This window comes from Pteronotus mesoamericanus, unplaced genomic scaffold (genome assembly GCF_021234165.1).
Source record: "Pteronotus mesoamericanus isolate MK-2021 breed Mesoamerican mustached bat unplaced genomic scaffold, CSHL_Meso_final contig_27, whole genome shotgun sequence".
Taxonomy (NCBI): Eukaryota; Metazoa; Chordata; class Mammalia; order Chiroptera; family Mormoopidae; genus Pteronotus; species Pteronotus mesoamericanus.
In genome coordinates, this window is record NW_026555115.1 from 23,757,214 (window position 1) to 23,776,963 (window position 19,750).

General features: G+C 40.0%; 1 protein-coding gene across 3 annotated transcripts in view; it reads right to left on the bottom strand.

The window, feature by feature from the left end:
- The window catches only part of KALRN (kalirin RhoGEF kinase), a 721,333-nt gene that overhangs the window by 300,781 nt on the left and 400,802 nt on the right, over positions 1-19,750 (bottom strand). For all 3 annotated transcript variants that reach the window (XM_054575198.1, XM_054575190.1, XM_054575189.1), the window contains exon 13: positions 18,143-18,317. In XM_054575198.1, the coding sequence (XP_054431173.1) occupies positions 18,143-18,317 (175 nt within the window). The remainder of the gene's footprint in view (positions 1-18,142; positions 18,318-19,750) is intronic.

Genomic DNA, 19,750 nt, shown 5'->3' on the forward strand with positions numbered 1-19,750 from the left:
GCCCTGAACTTCGTTGCCCTCTGGTTTCAGTATAGCCATAGAAATCCAAGCAGATTATGCTGTACTGAAAGGCATTAATGATTCTAATAAAGACTGAAGCATGTAATAGATGAAAACTTTGTCTTGATATGAATTTGCTAATTTGTTACTGCTTTACACCTTTGCTCATGTGGCTTGCCCGCATCTACTCTCAAATATGTGACTGCCCAGAGAGTTTGAATCCTACACTCTACAAATGCTGCAATCCTTCACAGAATAGGGACGCAGAAGTACTGAACTGAGTAATAATTTTACCTGATATATGAATCAGATAAAAACTTTTCTAATATGGTCTTCAGGTCTGTTATCTCATGCTACCCCCACAGCAGCTCTGTAAAGGCAATGGCACAGGGACACTCTTTTCTGAGAAAATGAAAGCCTCACCCCAGATCAAACAGTCACAACATGGCCCAGGCAGCCTAAGCATATTTCCCAGGGTCCCAGCTTAGTGATTTTCATTGCTGGGCTTCATGGCAGCTGACATGTGGCATAACCTTCTCAGTTACCAAGAGCTGCCACTCTAGGAACACCAGGGAACAAAGGGAAGGAGAAGACCAGCTGGAGGCAGCTGGGAAGTGGCACTTTATCTCCTGTGCTGGGCCATACAGACTGTGAGGGGAAAGGCAAACAGCAAGAAATGAGGGCCTACTGCCTGGAACATGATTCCATGTTTTTGTTCTTCCTTCATTGAAAGTGTAGATACTGTCATTGACGCAGAGATGGGGGAACTGCAGAAATACCATCTTCACTGTCCTGGCTCCCCACCTCATGACCACACATCTTTTTAGGTCAACTAAGGAATCCAGTGGAGTCAAACCTAGTTACTAGGTAGATACTAGGAAAACCTAGTATCTACAGTACTTATTGTGGGGAGGCCATGGGGGTCAGGTTGGCAGGCAAAACAGGTTTTTGTTGTATCCATCTTTGAAAAGTACTTCATTCTCTAACAAAAGAAGGAGTTAAACTGACAAGAGAGATAAATGACTTACAACTTATAGGATGAATAGGTCTACACAGACTAGGCTTATAAATATGTTTTCCTTCTTGTCTTACAAAAGATTAAAGTATAATATATACAATAAGATACATATACAGAGTAGGGCAAAAGTAAGTTTACAGTTGTTCATATGGAAAATAATACAATACTTAATAAATAGTAATACAAGAATAACCTCTGTGTTTTGCATACTCACAACTGTAAACCTACTTTTGCCCCATTGTGCATTAGTTCTATGAGTTTTGACAATTTTTACACCCATGTAGCCATCACCAAAAACAAAATATGAACTTTTCCATCACCCTAGGGAGTCTACATGTGCCCCCTTCCTGTCCCCCCACCCCACCCCCACTCAGGTACCACTTTCTGATTTCCATCATCAAAGATGTAGTTTAGCCTGTTCTTGTTCTTTTAAAAGAGTACACAGAATGTACTCTTTTAGGTCTGGCTTTTTGTGTTCAACACACTGTATTTAAGATTCACCCATGTTGTGTGTATCAGCAGTTCATTCTTTGCAACTGCTACCTATTGTACAGATATGCCACAATTTGTTTACTGATTCTCTGCCTGGTGAATTTTGGGATTGTTTCCAGCATTTGGCTATTATGAATAAGGCTAATGTGAAAGTTCTCAAACAAGTCCTTCTGTGGACATAGATTTTCATTTCTCTTCCTAGGAGTGTAATTGTAGAGTCATAGGGTAGGTATATGTTGAACATTTCCAACAGGAATCTTACATTCCCAATAGGCATGTATTGGGTTCGCCAAAAAGTTCATTTAGCTTTTCCTGTAAAACATAAGACACATTTTCATTTCCACCAACAACTTCATTGATTTGGATATGTCATCTATCTCCCTCTTGGTATATTGTTGATTGTTCTCAATTAATGTCTTGATTTGATCTCTATCAATTTCAACTGGTCTACCTTACCGTGGAGCATTGTCCAGAGAGAAATCTCTAGCATGAAACTTTGCAAGCCACTTTTGACATGTTTGATCATTCACAACACCTTCTCCATAAACTGCATGAATCTTTTTTTGCGTTTCAGTTACATTTTTACCTTTCTTGAAATAATAAAGCATACCATGCTGAAAATGTATATTTTCTTCAATATTAAGATGGCAACACAAAAATTCACCAATTTTGGTAAGTTTTTTTAAAAAATGCACACTGATATGAAAGCTGTCACAAAATAGTCTAACAAAATTGTTTTGAATGAAGTTAAAGACAACTAAGCATACCAGAGCCATCTCACAGAAAAAACCAAATGAACTTTTTGGCCAATCCAATATGAAAGTTCCAGTTGCTCTACATCCTCACCATCATTTGGTATTATGAGTCTATTTAAATTTAGTCATCCTAGTGGGTGTGAAGTGATATCTCATGGTTTTATGATGACTAATGATGGTGAGCACATTTTCATATGCTATTGGCCATTTGTGTTTACTCTTTAAAGTCTTTGCCCATTTTTCAAAAACTAGGTTGATTATAGATTTGTGAGAGTTCTTAATAAATGCTGGATATAAGCCTTTTATCAGATAATACATTGAAAATAACCCAAACAAAATTTTTAGTTCATTTCCTTGCCTACAAACTAAAGGAAATAGAAATAAAACTAAGACAACAAGCATGAAAGGAAGAGCTGAACTTCCCTTCAGTTTAGGTTTTTGTTTTGTTTTCAGAAAACTAAGTCTATGAAGGGTCTGTTTGCAAGGAACTGTGGAGAGGAAAGTGTTGAGGGTTCTGGTGAGAAAGAGCAAAGTTGAAGTGCTTAAGTTAAGACAGAGGCTCAGAAGCTGATGTCTTGGGAATTTGATACTAAACCTATTGTGAACTGTGTCCAGGAGTCCATATCCAGTGTTTCTATATGCTTTCTCAGTCCTCCCCTCACACACTCACTATCTGACACAATTAGGTTATAGGGCCCAAATCCGTTATGAAGCCTGAGGAATGTGAATTTCAAGGAGTTACTCAGCAGAAAAGCCTGACTCCTAAGGCTGCCCTCACTGTATTTAAATGCTCTTCACTCTGACTCTCTTCCCATTCTACTCATGCACAGAGCCTTGTAATAGTCTGATTTATGTATTTTTTTTTCTGATTGATTTGCATATTTCTAATGTTTGCTGGAATTTAAATTAATCTCTTTTCTATTTCCCCACGAAATGTTCTTTCATTGGGGTTCTCCTCTTTACCATCTTTCTGGGGCACAAAGCTGTCATACAGCAGGTACTCATTTTTTTTTTAAAGAAAAAACTTTGTTTTCAAATCTGAAGCTTAGCTACATGCTCGGGAACAAACCTAGCTCTCCAGCCTCATCTCATGCGCTTCTGTTACATGAACCAGTCTGCTACTTTATTCATAGACCCTGAGAAATAGCTCTGCCCTCTCCAGCCTCCTTCCCTGGTCCAGTAGCCTTGAAAGGCCCCTGTCCATCCTCCCAGTCTATTCAAGTTCTCACCACCTTCAAAGTAAATCCTCTAGCATGAAACAACCCCCAGACCCAGATGTTTATTATCTCTGGCTTATCTCATAACATGGGGGCATGGGCTAGTTTGCTAATACAGAGACAAGACTCTAAAAAACCACAAAAAACAGAAACAAACAAACAAAACTTGCACTAGGGAATTAATTTGGTGATTTAATTCCATTTGGAAAAGAAATCTGGAAGACTTTGTTTAGGGCAGAAACTAGGGCCTGAACCAAATAAATGAAAGAACACAAGGTGCCCACAGGAAATTCAGCTTTTAATCAACCTAATTTGCTTTCTCCTTCCACTCAATTAACTCCATCTCAGCTCCTGGCCCACTCCTGCTTGGCTCCAGTGGCCTCTATTTCCCTTGTTCTCCTGAATTAATTGGAGTGTCAGGGTACAAGAACCTCTTTGAGAGATAAGTTGGCAACATTTCTATTCTAACAATTGTCTACTCTAGAGCCACAGCCTAGAGATAAATCAGAGAAGGAGCTAAACAGAAATTTATAAAGGATAAGAGGCAGGGGGAAATGGGAAGGCTCACTTCAAAATGAAGCCTAAGGGTTTCCTGCCAGATGAGATCACTGAATCCAGTATTCTGCTGCCAAAAATTGACCCTGGGGACTTGGTTTAGCAGCTGCCTAGTGCTCTAGTGTCAGGGAGCCCTCTCTATTGGTTTCTACCATTTTCTGGGCCTTTCCCAGTATTTATCTGTAGAGAACACTTTAGCCTCTCCCCTGCCAATGTTTTATTCCATACCTGCCTGAATCAAAACTCACCTGCCCCCACTCTTCCCATTCCTGTAATCTATTTCTATTAACTTAGCTCTTTGTTATCACCTCTTAGCTCTTGGTATAGTTGGAAATCTCTCTCTAGTCTTTTTCTTTAGATTATTTTTAGATGCTGGTTGATCATGGCAAAGATAATGATCATGATTGAGGAAGATATTTCACCTTCTGTATGTATTACCGAGTAGACAGTGTGTTAAGCATTTGACTAACCTTCTTTTATTTAATTCTCATAGCAACTCTGGCAGGAAACTAAGGCACAGAGAAGTCAGATCATTTTCGCCATGGTCACAGGGCTGGCAGTGGCAGAGCTGAGCATTCAACTACAAAGTCCAGTGTTCTTAACCATGGTGGTATATCAATAAAGCCGGTCCAAGTGAGGCAGGAGATAGCACAGGAAGAACTTTGAGACTGTGCTGCTGTTGCTGACCAGCATCTAGCATCCTGGTTACAAGGTGATGCCTTTTAGCACTTAGGTAGAATAGATAGTAAACCAAGGTAGGGAGGAAGAAGGAGATGTATCTCACCCACTAACTCAGCAGTCCTGAGCCCGGTCCGGTAATATTGCCAGATGTTCCAGCACCACAGGAAACACCACACTGACATGGGAGGAGGGCAGTTCTTGAAATTCTATGTGTCATTTCCACTATCTGTGAAGGAAAGCCTCGAAACTGTGTATTCATCCCAAGGCCTGGAAGGGGGAGCATGAGGGGGTCCACAGTGTCCAAAGAAGAAGCCCATAAAACAACTTTGGCTAACTGCTAGCCTCTGGTCACTATCTGTTTTATGAGGAAGTCCCTAGTGTTTACAGAAAGAGCCCCAAAATAACTTTGGGTGACTGCCCCAACTTCAATTAACTGCCCCCTGTCACCTATCTGTTTTACAACAAGATGAACAAATGGGGTCTGGAGCAAGATAAGGATTCAGGCTAATAAACCTCTGCACACGCCTAAGTCTGGTAGTCAGATCCCCCTGGGAAAACTGGCATCACCTTTACTTGTCAATCAATATGTAACTTCTTCACCGCCATCCCACCAACTATATTAGTCCTCAGAACAAAGACCTGGCACACGCTTGCCACCCTTAACCAGCTTTGCCCTGAACTGATGCCTTTTACCACCCCACCCAGCCTTGGCAAGGCCCACCAATAAACCCTGTTTGCATGCTAATAGATTGGCTGATTTGTAATTCTTTATAGCATTGGCAAGAAGAACCAGATCTCTCCCATTAACACAAGAACTGATTATGGGGCTATCTTTTTTTTTTATTCTCACTTCAGAGAAGTACCCATTTAACCTTTCTCCTGTTTTTTTCCTCTAAAAACACCTCCATGATAACCCCATTTTCTTTAGTTTACGTGAACCTTTTAAATTAATGTGTACCTTGAATAGATCAATAAATTAATGGTGTGTTTGTTACCGTATATAAATGCCAGGAATGATTTACCCTTGTAAAAAAACACACAGCCTTCCCCCAATAGGATATTTTTGTTTAAGGGTTTGGTAATTTTTTTAAAGCTGACTCTGGCAAATTACTTAGTAGAAAGGTGATGTTAACCTATCTAGGATTTTCTGATCCCCTAGGACCCTTTGTCATGAACTGGAGACACACCTGCAATACGATGTTAGGGTGTGAACAGTGATATGAGAGCTTCAGCAGAGAACCACGTAGCCTGCCCTCTGTGTAGCAAGAACGATGCCTTTGCTTCTCACACCAGCTTCATGAACACTCAGGGGCTGCCTAAGATGATTCAGTAACAAGTTTAGAGAGAAGCAATGGGGAAGAATAAGATAGGATATTTAACTGCTTAAAATATGGAGACAAATATATATGAAAATACATTGTTAGTAATAATACTAATGCCAATTACAATATATTAAGTGTTTATTAAGTTCCAGGAACTTTGCTAAACATGTTCTATGTGTTAACTCATTAACCCTTAATAACCCTATGGGTCAAGAATTGTTATTCTTGTCCCCATTTCTCATATGAGGAAAATGAGAAAGTAACTTGCCTCTAAGGCCACACAATTAGTAAAGTTAGTGAAACAGATTTCAAGACCAGGCAGTCAACTCAAAATACTATAGTGATGACTGTGCCATACTGGTTTTTTGGAAATGGGGTGTGTGTGTGTGTGTGTGTGTGTGTGTGTGTGTGTGTGTGTGTGTGTGTAGGGTCTGGCAGAACTGGCAGAAGTAAAGCTTGCTTGAGTGTGGTTAATAGCGTATGTGAATGTCTCACATGAGGTGGACAGCAATTTGAACATTTCACCTAAAATGTCATGTGGTGTGCTTGAGTGTGATATTATTATGTTACAGAATTACATGCTTATGATTTTGTAATAAAAGTTTTTAATAAAAAAGGGGCATTATTTGTGCCAGACCCTGTATATATCCCCCAAAAATGGAATTTACTTTTAAGAAATTGTGCATTTATTCTTACGTGTTTAAACTTCAGTCACTTTCAAAGTAACTTCCATTTGATGTAATACACTCATTGAGACATTTTCTCCACTGCTCAAAACAGTTTTTGAACTCATCAATTTTGATGCCTTTTAGTGCTTCTGCCATTTTTTGTTTCACATCTTTCACATTGGCAAAGCATTTCCTTTTGAAGACTTTTTTCATCCAGGTAAACAAAAAAAAAAATTGCTGAGGGTGATATTGGGTAAATAGGGAGGGTGGGGCATGGGGATCATGTCATTTTTGGTTAAAAACTGCCAAACACTCAGCATGGTGTGGGCAGGTGCACTCATAAATCACCCATCATGAAATGGGGAAAAGCACTGAAAGAACCTTCAAAAAAATTCACTGAAGCAGAATGCAGCCTCTCACAACAATGCCAGCTGGTGCACTGATACAGATGGGCTCCCAGAACACTCACCTAGCGGGGCAGGGGGGGGGCCTGTACTACAAAGGGCCCACCCTCCAGAAGATAATTCCATTTTTTTGGTTTCCCATATACATATATGTATGGATATAGATGTATATATGTATGAATATGTAATATATGTGTATGTGTATATACAAGGTCTGTCCAGAAGAAGTCCAGCCATTGTTAATATAACAAGAATGGTTTGCGCGACGTCAGTGTAAGCTGGCAGCCAAGGAGAGTGGACTGGATTTCCAATGCGGAAACAATGATGACTTCATTGTACTAGTCAATGGGGGTGGTAGACGCCACTGAGTGAGCATGGGTAATGTGTGGCTGTCGCATTTACAATGACTAAGCAAGTAGAGCAATGAATCTGCATCAAATTTTTTGTTAAGCTTCAACATTCCTCCATGGAAACTATTCAAGTGATTCAGAAGGCCACAGTTATGGACAGGCAGCTTTATCACGACAATGCACCCATTCATGCATCATGTCTCGTGCAGAGTTTTTTGGTGAAACATAAATCACCCATATGACTCAGCACCCCCTACAGCCCAGATTTGGTGCCCTGTGACTTCTGGTTTTCCCAAAACTAAAATCACCTTTGAAATGCAAGAGATTTCAGGCCATTGATGAGATTCAGGAAAATACGATGGGGCAGCTGATGGCAACTGGGAGAACTGTGTGAGGTCCCAAGGTGTTTACTTTGAAGGGAACTGAGGTATCATTGTCCTATGTACAATGTTTCTTGTATCTTCTTCAATAAATGTCTCTATTTTTCATATTACATGGCTGGATACCTTCTGGATAGACCTCTTATATCACATATGTTACACACATTAAGGTCTAAGCCCACTCCAACTAAGAGTGGAGGGAAGCGTCCAAGGCATTTCACAGTGGCGAGATTGCTATGAAATATACAGGCTATCAATTGCAAAATGAGCATATTGCTATTTTATGATGTCATTATTTTTACTAAGATGAGAAAAGTGAAAGCTAAATATTCTTCACTGACCTACAAGTTGTGGATAATAGAGAAAAACATACTACAGCGAGAGAGACAGTCCAGTTGCTTGGGAAGAACTATTTTATCTATAATGGGTTTGTATATCAAGGTAGGTTACCACTGTAAAACTGAAATAAACTAAGTTGTCATAGTTATTTATTCTTCTTGTCTAAGAATATAATGTAAAATTCTTTTCTGTTAATCAATTTACAAAATGATAAAATTAGTGAGTTTTAATACAGATTATTTTAAAGATATAGCATTTCCCTATTTTAGAAATATACACAATTTGCCTAAAGAGTTAAAGTATTTCTTTTTAAAAAATTTTTATTTATTTATTTTTAGAGAGAGGGGAAGGGAGGGAGAGAAACATCAATGTATGAGAGAAACATTGATCAGTTGCTTCTCACATGCTCCCAAAATATCTCTTTATGTAGCTATATAAAGACCTTTGGGGAATATAACAAGAATTTTCTGAAAAAGCAAAAGGACTTGGCAGTAAAGAAATCCATTCAGTTGTTAACTTTTGGCAACATAAGTGTAAGAACATATTGCAACATGTTATAATTGATGAGTTCAATGTCCAGGTCCCTAATTTCTATTCCAATTGGATAATTTAGATAACTGAATAATTTTCAGGACCAATTTCATGTACTTTTCTTCATTATTATCATGCTTAAAACTAAGATCTTTGATATAATCATGACTGACTTAAGAAGATTGTGAGTGGCTATTTTATCCTTATCTTTGTTTCTTAGTCAATTTGAGACTTGAGGGAATCTATTCTGTTTTCCAAACATCTCTCTTTTTTGAAGAGCTCCTACAGTATCTATTGTTTACTCATTCTGGTACTTATCAATGCTTTAATGTCAGAATCTTTTTCTTCCCTCTAAGTTAAATATCTTGTACTGGAGCTTACATTCTTTTCCTTCTGCTGAATCCCCTGCACCCCTATCAGAGAAAAGAACCATACAGCATTTGAACCTTGATAATGTAACCTGATTTCAGGTCTCTAGCCCCAGACCTACCCTATTACAGAGTGATACGAAAGTTTTCCTCAAGGATCTTTAATAAATTACTAAAAACATGTAACTTGCGGCAGTAAAAAAGAATAAAATGTTACCCTTTGCAACAGCATGGATGGGCCTGGAGATCATTATACTAAGTGAAATAAGCCAGTCAGAGAAGACAAATACCATGATTTCATTCATATGTGGAATCTAACAAACAAACTGAATTAACAAGCAAAATAGAGATAGACTCATAGAAAGCAGGTTGACATCTATGGGGGGATCAGGAGGTGGAGAGATCTAGTAATAAGGATAAAGGACTCAGGGACATGGACAACAGTGTAGTGGTTGTATGGGGAGGGGAGTAATAAGGGGGGAAGTAAATGGTAATGGGAAAAAATACAATAAAGAGAAGAAAAATGTGACTTGCCAGAATAGTTAAGCTGTGTGAATAATCCTTAAAAAAAAAAAGATGGAAGAATAATCTCCCAATGATTCTGAAAAACCAATTTGATAAAAGTCTAGAAGAGACTATCAAATAAATGTTCTGTGAAGACTTTGGTTTCCTTTATTGTATTTATCCTGCATTTCCTTCTCAAAGATCTGGGCACATTTAGAAAATGCTAAAGTGAGCCCTAGGAAGAATCCACAAAGACTGGCTCAAACAGATCTCATTTTCTTCTTTGATACAGTTACTATGTTGGTGGATTTGAGGTACATTACAAACACAGAGAACAGCAGGCTTTGCAGATTCTCACATCGCATCTATGGAAGAAAAAGCTATGAAGCCGAACTGAGATGATGTGGCCCTTCAATGATCCATCGTCAACAGAATGACTGTGCAGCCCCGTGGCTCTGTGTCACTGGGGGAGAAGAGTGAAGCCCTGCCTGACCTGGGTGAGATTTCAAATGGCCACATGCCACAGCAATAATAAATCAAATATATTTTGATAGGCTGAAGAACCTGGCCAACAAAAAATGTAAAATTTGAGAGGGAAAATACATAAAAAGCTTTTATTTAGGTTAATTAAAAAGTCAGCATGAACAGCATGGTGATTACCAGAAGGAAAGGAGGGTGAGTGGAGGTAGAAGAGGGTAAAGGGAGGATAAATGGTGATGGAAGGACACTTGACTTGGGGTGCCGAACACACAATACAATATACAGGTGCCTTATAGAACTGTACACCTGAAACCAATGTCACCCCAATAAATTCAATTTTAGAAAAGCATATGTGAAGCAATTACCTTGAAAGAGCAACCAGGGGCTTTTAAGAGAGTACAAGCCTAGACAAGACAGGTGATGATGTCACTGAAAAGACTGCTAACTTCTGGGCTGCACTGGGAGAGCACCAGTGTCCTGAACACGCCCCATCCAGGTGTGTGTCTACTAAGGCACGACTAACTAGGTTCCCCTCAGCAACAAGGGACCAAGAGAGTCAGTTGTCTGGAAACCATGTCACATCCAGAAAGAGGTGATTAAATTGGAAATATGTAGCACAGCGAAGGGCTGACAATGAAGAGAAAGACTCATTCAATTTTAAGGGTTGGAGAGAGAGGACTGCAGAAATAACTTACCACAATCTCAACATTTTTCAGGCAAAGGGAGAGAGGCCTGTGATGACCATTTTGAAACATTTTTCAGGCTTCCAAATAAAAGAGGGAGCAGATTTGTCCTGCTTTTCCAGAGAGCAGATCCAGAACCAAAGTGTAGAAAGGTAAAGAAACCTTGAGCTCCCTCTTGTCTCTCCCCTCCTCCCTGCCCCCTTCTTCTGGGCTCTGGAAATATTCTGGTAGAGGCTGGGTGGCATCTTCCAGGGAGGCTAAGGTGTGCTTTCATGGGGAAGCCTTCCGTGGACAGCCTGACAAGGCTAGGCATTCCTGCCTCCGTGTTCTCATCAAACCATAGCATGACGGTTCTGTTTCTGTGTTTCTTCCCAGCTAGCCCCCTAATGCCAGGGACTGTATTGTCAATGCCAAAAATAGTTTTTGGTACATAGTAGGCACTCACTCAATGTTTATTGAGTTGAATTTCTATCAGGTAAGAGGCTGACTGAGTGATCTCTTTCAAATATAAAATTCTAAGGACTTCTGCATACAACCAATTAAAGCGTTGAAACCACCAGTAAATCACAATCAGTTTTCTCTGGAATTTTCTTTCTTGAAGGCCATTTTGTCCTAGGTTCTGTCTGGCCCCAACCTATCCTAAAGTGGATCCCATAAATTTACAGTTGGCTATTTCATTCCTTACTCAGGTTAATTACACAGATTAACCTTCAGGTGCATTCAGCAAACTTTGCGATTATAGAGTCAGAGATTTAAAAGAAAGATCATAACTATGATCCATTTTTCATAAAGTCCCTTGTTTAGAGTATCTTCCTTGGTGTCATTTCTAGTATTCTCCAACATGGGTATGCCCATCCAGGGGATGCTCAAGATTACCCATTGATAACAGAGAGAAAAATTCTCTGTATATAAATATGCATACATATGTGCATATATTATATTACATGCATACATATTAGATCAAACCAATGAAAAAGATAGGAAGTTTCCCTAAACTTTCACTGTCAGACAGCAGAGCAGATGGTACGGTCTGAGAGGGCTCAGCAGGGATGATGGGAGCACCCCAATGCGGAGGGGCTGATTGTGGCTCATTTGTTCAGTTGTTTCCATCATATTTCAAATTATTGCTCTTTTCATGTGTCCAGTTCAATAGGTTTACCTATTATCTAGTTTTAACTAAACCTTAAAAAGACACATGGCTTAACAAATTTCCTCAAAGACTGCAGCTCGAAGATAATACTAATCATGAAGGCACAAAAGAACTTTGAGCTCTTGTCAGCCACATTATGGGGCAAAGAAACAACAACAACAAAAAAGACAATATAATCAGATCTGTCAAGAAAACAGGCCAAAAAAAACCAAAACCAACCAAAACTGGAAATGATCCATAAGATTCTTTGAAGTATGGAACCACAGCTTATAATAAAAAAGCAAAACTTCACCTTAAGGGCATGCTGAGTTTTGAGACTAGTAGTCAGTGATGGTAAAACATGTATAATTGATACACTAATATATATGTAAATATAGGAAGCTGCAAGTTCACAATTATTTTTTTGAGAAGGTGCATAATCAGAAGAGTTGGGAGGCCACTGGAATGTTCTTTCTTCTAAAAATACTATTTTATTTTTTTATAATCACTCTGATTAATTCTAGAAAATAATGCATGGAAGCATCAAAAACAAGAAAAAAATACCCATATTCCTACCGTTACAAAATAAACATTTGCATTTGGTGAAATATATCTTTTATCATAACCAATTCTTAAATATTTTATTTATTTTTAGAGGGGGAGGGAAAGAGAAAAAGAAGGAGAGAAATACTGATGTGAGAGAGAAACGTCAATAGGTTGCCTCTCTTACGTGCCCCTACTATGGACTGAACCTGCAACCTAGGCATGTGCCCTGACTGGGAATTGAACCGGTGTCCTTCTGCTTTGTGGAAGGACACCCAACCACTTGAGCCACACCAGTTGGGGCTATCATAACCATTTTATATGAAATGTTTTTCATAGAGGAGGCTGACCTTACAGGAAAACATTTCATAGAACATCTACAGGTCACTTTTCTACTCTCCACGGCATCTGAAAAGGTATGTCAGGGATGCAGCTGTAATCCTCGTTTTTGAACATTTCCCTAATCCATTTGGGATAAATTTCACTCTTATTGGGGGTGGCCTATGACCTCATCCCAGGTTTCACTGTGGGAGTCCTATACACCATTCGTACTCAGTAGGAGGAAATTGCAGCAGTAACTCCTATATTATCTTAATTCTTAAGTTAATTAGCCCATTTCGGTCATCAGTGATACAGTTAAGGAGCCATGCTTAGATCTCCAGATATCATGGGAGCAGGCCTGTCCTGGTTTTTGGTAATCCCCAGGAATTCCAAATATGTCCCCCAGATTCCTTCCTTTAGGGAAGAAATCCATGCTCCAGGTCCTGCAGTGACAGCCCCTGCCCTGCCTTATGTCAGCTCTGACATGTTTCTTATTACAAAAACCACCCTCAGATTCACATTCTAAAACTTCTCTAGATGTCTGCTCTTCATCCCACAGTGAAACACTGGCTGGTGTTTGAAATAATCTCATCACTCTCAAAAATAACTTCTGAAAATCTCACTTGAAGCAGAACTTTTCCATAGGTTTGGCAGGATTTCCATTTTTTTGTAAAGTATATTTTATTGATTATGCTATTACAGTTGTCCCATTTTTTTCTCCCCTTTATTCCCCTCCTCCCTGCAACTCCCCCCACTAGCAGTCTCCACCCTTTAGTTCATGTCCAAGGGTTGTATATATAAGTTCTTTCGCTTCTCTATTTCCTATACTATTCTTAGCCTCCCCCTGTCTATTTTGTACATGCCATTTATGCTTCTTATTCCCTGTACCTTTTCCCCCATTTTCTCCCCCTCTCCCTCCCCACTGATAACCCTCCATGTGATCTCCATTTCTGTGATTCTGTTCCTGTTCTAGTTGTTTGCTTAGTTGGTTTTTGTATGTGTTTAGGTTCAGTTGTTGATAGTTGTGAGTTTGTTGTCATTTTTCTGTTCAGAGTTTTGATCTTCTTTATCTTAGATAAGTCTCTTTAACATTTCATATAATAAGGGATTAGTGATGATGAACTCCTTGAAGTTTACCTTATCTGGGAAGCACTATATCTGCCTTTCCATTCTAAATGATAGCTTTGCTGGATAGAGCAATCTTGGATGTAGGTCCTTGCCTTTCATGACTTTGAATACTCCTTTACAACCCCTTCTTGCCTGTAAGGTTTCTTTTGAAAAATCAGCTGATAGTCTTATGGGAACTCCTTTGTGGGTAACCATCTCCTTTTCTCTTGCTGCTTTTAAGATTCTTTCCTTATCTTTAATCTTGGGGAATGTAATTATGATGTACCTTGGTATGCACTTCCTTGGATCTGACTTCTTTGGGACTCTCTGAGCTTCCTGGACTTGCTGGAAGTCTATTCCCTTTGCCAGATTGGGGAAGTTCTTCTTCATTATTTTTTCAAATATGTTTTCAGTTTCTTGCTCTTCCTCTTCTCCTTCTGGCACCCCTATGATTCAGACGTTGGAACTTTTAAAGGTGTCCTAGAGGTTCCTAATCCTCTCTTCATTTTTTTTGAATTCTTGTTTCTTCATTCTGTTCTGGTTGAATGTTTATTTCTTCCTTCTGCTCCAAATTATTGATTTGAGTCCAGGTTTCCTTCTATTCACTGTTTGTTCCGTGTATATTTTTCTTTAATTCACTTTGCATAGTCTTCACTTTTTCCTGTATTTTGCTACCATATTCAACCATTTCTGTGAGCATCCTGATTACCAGTGTTTTGAACTGTGCATCTGATAGGTTGGCTACCTCTTCATTTCTTAGTTCTATTTTTGGAGTTATGCTCTGTTCTTTCATTTGGGTCATATTTCTTTGTCTCAGCGCTCCTGTTATGTTGTAAGGGGTGGAGGCTTAGGTATTCACCAGGGTGGGGCAACTCATGTTGCTGCATTATGGTGCTCTATGTGGGGGAGGGGTCAGAGAGGGAACGATGCTGCTTGCTCAGCTCTTGGCCAGCTTTCAGTCACTTCCCCCGCTTCCTACAAGTAAAATGGGTCCTTCTGGTGCTAATTCCTGGGAGGGTGGGTTTGTGTACATTCTAGGACCCTGTGGTTCTCTCCAGCAAGCTCTCCTGTGAGGCTGGGAGTTTCTCCCACCACTGCAACCCCCACAGGTTTTTACAGCCAGAGGTTTTGAGGCTTTCTTTTCCCATGCTGGAACCCTGGGTTGCACAGTCTGAATCACTTTCTTGTTCTCCCGGTCTGTCCACATGCAATTGTGGGACCACCAGCTGCCAACTCGCCTGCCCAGTCCTCCAGGTCCCGGCTTATTACGTGTTCTATCCCCTTGGCTGTCTCCGCCCCTCCTACTGGTCTGGATGAATGCTTTTTCTTTAACTCCTTGGTTGTTAGACTTCCATACAGTTCAGTTTTCTGGAAGTTCTGGTGTTGTTTTTGTTTTTAAATTTGTTGTTGTCCTTTGGTTGTGTGGGGAGGCAAAATGTATCTACCTATACCTCTTGGCCGGATGTCTGGCAGGATTTCCATTTTAATATAAGATAAATGCAGCATTTCCTCAAGGTTTGGACACAACCAAAACAAGGGACAAGACCCCTGCATGGCCTAAACCAGAGGGTGCACAGGCAAATCACTATTTTAATCTTACTCATTTTATTAGACTCTCATAGTTTCCCCCTACTTTTTCTCTATTGCATCCATAATCAGCTGCCCAAGTTATTGTCCAGGATTCAGGGTGGGAGGGGGAATTTTTGTATAGACAAAAGCTGAGAAATACAAATTCACAATTTAAATATCAAGCTTCTACACTGCAACATTTAAATAAGATCCATTCAATTTACAGTCAGCTTTTTTTTTTAAAGGATTTTGTTTTGAACATATATTTTGGATTCTTGTTCTGGACTGAAAATGGATTTCCCAGAATCAGTGCAAGCATGTACACGCTGGTGATGCCCCCTGCTGCTGTCAGGTGTTCGGTCCGTGGCAAAGTGAAGCTAACAGATGCATTCCAGAAATAAACCAGAAATCCTGACCTCAAAACCACAGCCACCTAATGAAATACTCTTAAACATTCAACTCTCAGATTGTTTCCTTCCCCTTAAACATTCTTTTGTGTGGACCCAGAATGACAGAAGAGTAAATAAAGAATACAATGGCAAAATCACCACACCTGCTAACATAATTTTCTCCTGGATATATTCATGCCCTGTCGGTGAAATGGAGCTGAGGAAGGATGGTGGGAGAGCCTGGGATCTGCCCCACTGCCGTTGAATGTAACCACTATTTATTTCTGTGAGTTCTACACCTAGTTATCAAAGAATAATAACTCACACCCCCTCTATCCTTTCTTTATTGCCCTTATAGACCTGCCTTTATGAAGCCTAACATGTTCACTCTTTGCTGCATGCCAATATCTCTAATTTTCCACTGGCATTTAAAGTGTTCCTTCAATATATGTTTATTACTACTTGACACCTGAAATCCTGTCAATACAGATTCAAAATAAACTAAAAATACAAAGTATAAATCAATTCACCTAAAGTTATGGAATAGGTTAAAAGGATAGTCAAATCTAGACTAATCTTTTCCTTTGTCCCACAAACAATCCAGAAAGAACCTTTTAAAATATGAAATCTTTAAGCAAGAAACTGCAGTGGCTTCCTGAGAGGCAGGGGTAGAGGTGAGAATATGAGAAGAGAAAGATCGCCTGAGAGAAAGGGACAGGAAAGACTGTTTTAGGATTGCTTTTTTTTTCACAGTTTTGATTCTAAATATAAACATTTTTGGTCTCAGGACTGAAAAAAGGGGTAGCTGTTGCCAGGACAGTTTTCTAGTCCTGTGTGGGATTGGGATATTAGAGCTTTCAACATTAAAAAAAGACCTTTTCCTTCCAAGCCAGTTCCAAAAAAGCTTCCATGGTTACTGTTGGAAAGATAAGTTCCAGACACCCAGAAATCCCAACTCACAGAAGAAGGTTGAAATGCAAAACAAAATTTAAAAAAATGATGGATAGAGAACTGGATTTCCCTTATACCACACCAGCTGGGAGCAAAGAGGGGCCAGTGCTTTTAATTTAACCCTTTGCAATCCCTGAAAAGGACAAAGCACCTAAGTGTCCAATACTCCTCACACCCCAGAAACCCTACTGGCTTTAGTTACTGTTTCAAAGCAAAAAACAAAAAGGAGGCTATTATTTGGGACGGACATTATTAATAGGTGTCACAAAGGGGATATAACGATACCAGAACACCCAATTCTGAGCATTTCAGAATGACCTGAGGAAGCTATGAGATGACCACCAAATGGCCTTATCACAGTATTTCTTCCTTCCTTCCTTCCTTCCTTCCTTCCTTCTTTCCTCATTCCTGCCCTCCCTCCCTCCTTCCCTTCTCTCTTCCTTTCTCTCTCTTTCTTTCTTTCTTTCTTTCTTTCTTTCTTTCTTTCTTTCTTTCTTTCTTTCTTTCTTTCTTTCTTTCTTTCTTTCTTTCTTTCTTTCTTTCTTTCTTTTCTTTCTTTCTTTCTTCCTTCCTTCCTCCCTCCCTCCCTCCCTCCCTCCTTCCTTCCTTTCTTTCTTTCTTTCTTTCTTTCTTTCTTTCTTTCTTTCTTTCTTTCTTTCTTTCTTTTTCCTCTCAGAGGACATGCTTATTGATTTTGGAAGAAAGAGGAAGAGAAACATTGATGGGAGAGAGAAGCATTGATTGGTTACCTCTCACACATGTTCTGGCCAGGGACTGAACCCGTGACCCAGACATGTGCCCTGACTGGAACTGAACACATCATCTTTCTGTTTACAGGATGACATTAGCCACAGCAAGTGAGACACACTGGCTAGGGCACAGACTTACTTTCTTAATAAGCAGAAAGCAAACTCAGGATACATACAGGTCTTCCTTCCTGTGGCTCCTGACTTCCTGGCTGATGTGTGATGTCATCTAATCTCTGATCTATAGTCATCTGAGGAGCCCATTTTTAAAACCTACCTACTCTTGAAGACTCAGAATTCAAGGACTCTACCTCAGTCCGCTAAGAGCCAACTCCATGGTCTTTCAGGAACCAAAATACCAAGGGTCCAAAGCACACCAACAAAAACCTTCTCAATGAAGTTATCCCCAGACAGAGAGTAAAACAGAGAACCTCTACTTGGCACTGGAAGTAAGAGGGATGAAGGAATAAACAAGGCAGATTGTGAATTTGTGGGTCTTTAAATGTACCCTTAAGCTACTGTCAACTCCACCTTCCCAGACCCTGGAGCAGCCCCCTGGCCAGGGAGCAGCCCTTTCCACGGGCCCCCCAGCACTCTCCATGACTGTCCCCTTCCCAGCACTCCCCTCCACCATCTCTACCTCAATGGTGTACTGCTCAAAGATGCGCAGCTGCAGAAAGATGTCCAGCTTGATCTTCCGCTCATGGAAGAGCTCTTCCATCTGCACCTGGGCGTCGTCCAGCTGCTGCAGGACTGACTCAATGTGGCTAATGGAGCTACTGTGGGGTGTCTTGTTGTTGGACACAGCTGAGTCCCTGTGGCAGAGTGGGAGAAAAGAAGGGAGGGGCCTTGCCATGTTAAAAGTGATAGAGGAGCAGGGGGCCTTCCTCTTCTGAACAAGGTGAATGTGAATTAGTTGAGTCACTCAATTGACAGACATTTATCAAAGTCCTACTGTGAGCCAGGCACTATCTGCTTAGTGGGTGAACCAGAGATATATGTATTCTCTTTGGGGTTCACAGTACAGTAGCTCCAAGACTAGCTGCTCTCCTGTTCCTTAGATAGAATTGTGAAAAGGATCAAATGAAATAATGTATAAGAAAGGGCTCTACAAAGCATAAAATATTTGGAATGATTCCATGCAGATATGTAGTCTAATATGTAGAGTTTTAATACACACATACACATGCATAAAAGTAGACACATTAAACACAATGTGTAAGAATAAACAAATTAAAGACATATAATAAGAAACTCTTCCTAGTTTTACTTCACAGGATTGTTGTTAAAATAATGTAAGGTCATGGTACCAAAATTATTCATCCACTTTATAATGCTATGCTGAAGTTATAGGCTAGTGAGATTACACAGGCTTCAAGCTGTAGTTAGAAAATCATGGGACCTGGAGGCTACAAGCCTGGATTAAGTCCCCACTCTGATGCACATGGGTTAATAGCCCTGTGAAATGACCTCTCTGAGCCCCAGTTGCCTCCTGTAAAGTGGACTTAAGAATCCCTGCCCTGATCACTTCAGTTTGCTGTTAAATAAGACAGTATGTGTGAATGTGCTCTGTGACCAGGAATGTGACACATGAATGATTATTAATCTTGAAAGGACACAAGAAAAATATCAAGTGCTGATTGGGGCATAGGCCCAATTGTGGAGAGTAGAGGGTAGGGCACAAGAGTCTGGGAAAGCAACAAGGTTTCAGAGAAGACAATTTCTGATTTGGGCATTAGAAGAAAAGGATGAATCCAGCCAGGAAGATAGCAGGAGGGGCAGTGGGGGAGAGTATGCTTTCTGAGCGGTGAGAGTCTATACCAAAGTCCCAGGGGGAGGTGACACACTGTAGAGGGAACCAAGAGATAAACATATTGACCTGTTCAGAAGTGAGGTGGTGGTGAGACTTACAAAGAGATCATTATAATAGGAAAACTGGAGATTAAGAGTTAACATTCTACAGGGTCTTCAATAAGCTAGAGCCCTAAAACTTGAATTAAATGGGCACACTCACTATCTTGTGACATCTTGCTTTCTTTTACAATTTAAGATGTCAGAGGGCAAGGTGGGAATCATTAGTTTTGAATCCTCACATCAGCAAGCTTTCAGAAAACCAGTCCTTATAGCCTGTATTTATCTCAGAAGCAATGGTATCTGAGCTTGAACAGTTTCTGAAGAGAGTATAAGGTCAGTTTGTCAAGAGCATCTCCTTCTATCATTCAGACAGCTCTCAATTCTGCCTCATAAC